The 5015-nt window shown below is 39.2% G+C and overlaps 1 protein-coding gene across 2 annotated transcripts; it reads right to left on the bottom strand.

Annotated features, from left to right (window-relative positions):
• Nucleotides 1-1725: 1725 nt before the first annotated feature.
• On the bottom strand, nt 1726-4099 carry LOC107690407 (ras-related and estrogen-regulated growth inhibitor-like protein). 2 transcript variants are annotated; one of them, XM_016488741.1, is made up of 4 exons: nt 3948-4099; nt 3760-3813; nt 3597-3673; nt 1726-2959 (listed from the first exon to the last, which is right to left on the bottom strand). In XM_016488741.1, exons 1-4 carry the CDS (start codon nt 3994-3996, stop codon nt 2534-2536), a joined length of 606 nt encoding a protein of 201 aa, XP_016344227.1. In that variant the 5' UTR covers nt 3997-4099; the 3' UTR covers nt 1726-2533. The 2 variants fall into 2 exon arrangements, with proteins under 2 accessions (XP_016344227.1, XP_016344226.1); XM_016488740.1 differs by having other exon boundaries at nt 1726-2962.
• Nucleotides 4100-5015: the final 916 nt, after the last annotated feature.

Genomic DNA, 5015 nt, shown 5'->3' on the forward strand with positions numbered 1-5015 from the left:
GATTTGCTGCTCAAGAAACATTTATTATCACTGTTTAAAACAGCTGTGCTGCTTAATGTTTTTGTGGAAATAGTGATAATTTTTTTTTCAGTATTCTTTGATGAATAGAAAGTTCAAAAGAACAGCATTTACTTGAAACAAATTTAATGCATACTTGCTGAATAAAAATGTTAATTTCTTTAAAAAAAAAGTCTGATCCCAAACTTTTGATCACTATTGTAGTTAGGAAAAAAATGCTGATTTAGTAATTGTGGTGTGACTTCAGTATTTTTCTTTTTAAGTAATAATGAATACAATGTGTGCTAGAGGAATCTCATGAAGTTACAGTTATCTTGCATTATTTGTGACTGGTTATATAATAGTAACTATACTTGCAAATCTCATTAATGACACAGGGCACCAGTCACAGCAATAGGTGATCATACACTTTTTCCATAAGACGTCCCTTGAAAACCCAAGATGTGAGGAATGAGATTTGATCTCTACATGACAGGTTCATTAAGCAAAGACTGCGCAGTTGTGACTCAGCTAAAAAGAAAACGAACCCATTAAGTACAGGAATAAATTATATACTTCATAGTCATGTTTTTACCATGTCCCTGCCAATTGTATGTTTGAGTGAACAGTGTGCTAGGTGTAAAAGTCCTCAAATGTTTTTTTTTTTTTTTCACTTTAAAAATACCAGAATGACAATTACAGCAAAGGTTATTCAGTTATTTTAGATTATTTATGGAACTAATATTAACGTTGAACTTAATTTGTCCAAACACCTCTTTAGTCATAACACAAAGAGCTGATTAAAATCTTTACCTGCACACTTATAATGCCTGATTGTGGTCTATAAATATAAATTAATGATTTTTTTTTTTTTTAGATTGTTGATAAATAAAACCTCATGTACATAAACTGTCAGCTTTACACCATGTATTCATTGCATTTGTTTCCCTTTAAACTTCTATCTGGAATCTTTCATCAACCAAAGTTAACATATTTTGACCACCCTGTTTTTGGTGTAACAATGTATTCAACACAAATACAGCATATTCATTTACTGATTGTAACATTGCACTGTACAATGGCACTCAGGGGAAGTGTTCCTTTGATTTATTAGATTTATAACACAAAAATTATTAAACAGTTTGGTCTAGAAAGCAATACATGTTCTCCATAAAGCATCTGAACAGCCTCAGAAAAGAAGCTGGGGAAAAATAACACAATCTGCGCTGTTATCTGAATACATGTTCTCCATAAAGCATTTGAACAGCCTCAGAAAAGAAGCTGGGGGAAAATAACACATTCTGTGCTGTTATCTGAATGCACACAGACACAATCATCAAACAGTACATTGTAATTGAAATGCAAAAGACGGCCTTGAACTGATAACAGGTCTTTGAATAATAATTCCTGATACTGTTGGAGACTTTTGTATTTGATAAATGTAGCATAAGACAATGTTGTCTTGCGTCAGCTTATTTTTTAGGCCACAGTGCATCGACTCATGAAAAATTCCCACGGCCGTCATCACCACAGTGTTTACGTTCTTCCAACATTCATGATTATTTGCAGAATCACTGACATCTTTCCCGTTCAAAAAGGAATAGTTGACCCTACAATGAAAATTTGCTGAAAATGTACTCATCCTCAGGCCAGCCAAGATGTAGATGACTTTTTTCATTAATCTGAACAGATTTGGAGAAATTTAGCATTACAGTACATCCGCTAGAGTGAATGGGTGCCGTCAGAACAGCTGATAAAAACATGACAATAATCCACAAGTAATCAACATGAATGCAGCCATCAATTCACATCGTGTGAAGCAAAATGCTGCGAGTTTGTAATAACAAATGCATGAAGAAATTTTAATGTCAAACCAATCCTTCTGGCTGAAATACAAGTCCTCTATCCATAATATTGTTTTCTCCAGTTTAAAAGTCCTCTCATCTGATTCGAGAGAAATATGCACAGATCAAGTAATGTTTAGAAGCAAAAACAGTTGTTTGTGTGGATTATTGTGGTGTTTTTATCAGCTGTTTGGACTCTCATTCTGACGGCACCCATTCACTGCAGAGGATCCATTGGTAAACAAATTATGTAACACTAAATTTTTTCAAATTTGTTCAGACGAAACAAACTCTTCTACATCTTGAATGGCCTGAGTTTGAGTACATTTTCAGCAAATTTTCATTTTTGGCTGAACTACTACTTTTAAAGTAAGTAGAGGAGGTTAAATTACATATTTATCTTCATACAATGGAATATTAACTCCACTTATGATTGATATAATCTGCTGCCACAAAGCATCTTAAGCATTTTATTGAGAACTCTCCGATTTCAACATGTTCTCAATGGAAGCCATCACCTTAGCAGACATACTAGGGCAGTCTCTTAGTTGCCCCTGCGGAAGATCCAGCTGTAGTCACATGAGCAATCCCAAACTCTCATACAAGCCACAGCAATGGCTCATCCCTCTCAATGAAGCTAAAATAGGTCATATCAGACCACATAAGCTTTATTTCCAGAGCTCCCATCAGCTTCACAGCGAATCTGTTCGCCTGCGGGCGAACACTGCAGACATGCTCTTCACAATGCCCTTGATGCCTGCTAACTTTTTCACAGACACTCTGGACTCCCTGATTCGATCCACCAGCCCATGGAAAACCATGAGGACACTGTGGTAGTTCTCAGCAGCTGAAACCTCATAAAACTGACAGTCTGCAGACAGCGCAAGCAGCCTGCCCTCTTCGCTGAGGACCGTACGGCGATGGTGCAGGTCCCTCTTGTTTCCCACAATAACAATGGGCATCTTCTCAAAGCCCAGAAAGTCCCTAGTGGTTTTTATTATTTGAATGAGTCTGGAGACCGCGTTGAAACTGGACCGGTCACAGATGCTGTAGACCAGCACAAAGCCATCTGCCCACTGGACTCTCTTCTCACACATCAAGGACTCGGAGGACAGGTCCTGCTGAGAAGACGACCATTGGGTATTTATTCAACATTTCAGATAGTGTATTAAAAGTTTGTTATTCATTACAGAACATTTTACATTTATTCAGAAAAAAAAAACACATGAAACCAGCCTATGCTGTTTTGATGGTCTTAGCTGGATTTAGACGGTCTTCTAGCCTGTACATGCAGCTGGTTTACCTAGCCCAGGGGTAGGCAAGTTCGGTCCTAGAGAGCCGCAGTCCTGCAGAGTTCAGCTCCAACCCTAATCAAACACACCTGAACAAGCTAATCAATGTCTTCAGGATTACTAAGACAATAGGCAGGTGAGTTTTGTTTTCAGGGTTGGAGCTGAAGGACCGGTGCGGCTCTCTAGGACCGAACTTGCCTACCCCTGACCTAGCCTGACAAGTTACACAAAGTGTCCAAAACTCTTATAAATCCAGCTAACAGACCACCCTAACCAGGCTGGGAAACCAGCATATTATCTTAAGCAGGTTTATGCTGTTTTTTTTTTCTCCACCAGGGATATTTGAAAATCATTCAATATAAATTAAATGATAATAATAATAATAATAATAAGATTAAATCGTTTACAAAAAGTTAACAAAAAAATCCTGAATTTTACTACTGGTTCTGAAACACTGAATCACCTGTGAATATGGCGCATCCCATATATTCAGAGTTTGCTCTCGTCCATCCACAACAACATTGTGAGTGTAAAGGGACTCTGCAGAGAAACCAACGTATCATTTATAGTGAAATGAAAAAATATAAAAGAAAACTTATAAATCAGTCAGTGAAAAGACAACATACCAATATCCCCATATTCCCCGATGAATCTACGAGTCAGGAATCGGACAATAAGTGCTGCAAAACAAAAGTCCTATGAGCGTTAGGTTATGCGGCAAGATGTTCTTAAAGTTACAAAAGATGACTGAAGCAGAAATAAATGCTTTTTTTATGGCTGTATATCATAATATACATGCAAAAAATAAACTTACCAGATTTTCCAACATTGTCTGTGCCGAGTACCACGACGTTTGCATCCATTCTCTATCCGTTCAGTCTAGTCACGTCCTTTAGAAAGATGCTGCGAGTGATCTGGCGCGTCTCCGCCGCAGTCAACAAAGTTGAGGAGAAGGCGGAGCTTAGACGTGCTCGGCGGTGAGTTTCATGAACTGCAAAGAGCAAGTAATGCCGAGTTAACGCTGCACGATTTTCAAACTCGTCGGATCGCCGTTGTTTTCACACTGCGTGACTATCTGGGGTAGCATTCAGTTGCTGCTGTGTTCACATTGCACGATGGATCGGTGACAGGGGGTTTCACACTGCATGACTTCACAATAGGAAGAATCGCCGACAGCTCTGTCTGGTCCGCAAACTACATTTCACAACAAAACACACGCGAGAAGTGATAAGGAAATAACGCGAGAACCCGAGTGCGTCAGACCGGAGTTCTCGAGCAAGACTGAATTATTCAAATATATATATATAGCCCGCAAATTGTCAGTGAGCTGATTTCCAGCTACAAGGAGAAAAAGAAAAACAGATTATGCAGGAGGGAGATGCAGGGAACAGGGATTGGGTGTTCTGCAAAGAGAGTTGGAGGTAAATAATTTAGCAGTAACTGTTATGCTGATGTTGTGGCTGGTCAAGCAAATGTTTGTGCTTGTTTCTGTATGATATAATTGTTCAGATATCTATTAAAATACTGATATTCTGGTCTATAACTCCTCCCTGAACTTCCCTCTGCCCTGTATCTTGGTCTCTCATTGGCTGTAGGTCATCGCCGATGTAGTTTTCAGTCATAAATCATTGCACACAGCGTGATTGTGAAGCGCCAGCAGCTCCAGATATTTAGCATGCCAAATATTTTGCGGGCGTCGGCGACGTGTCAGCGACTCCCTCAGATCGCGTCTTTGATAATACACACTGCATGATTGTCACTCGCGTGAACGAGCACCGATTTGCCTCCGATGTCGGCCATTTGTCGGCGGTTTCACAAAACCTGTCGGCGAGTGGAAAATCGGGCTAATATCGTGCAGTGTGAACTCGGCATTACTCAAAGC

This window comes from Sinocyclocheilus anshuiensis, unplaced genomic scaffold (assembly GCF_001515605.1).
Source record: "Sinocyclocheilus anshuiensis isolate Anshui unplaced genomic scaffold, SAMN03320099.WGS_v1.1 scaffold609, whole genome shotgun sequence".
NCBI lineage: Eukaryota > Metazoa > Chordata > Actinopteri > Cypriniformes > Cyprinidae > Sinocyclocheilus > Sinocyclocheilus anshuiensis.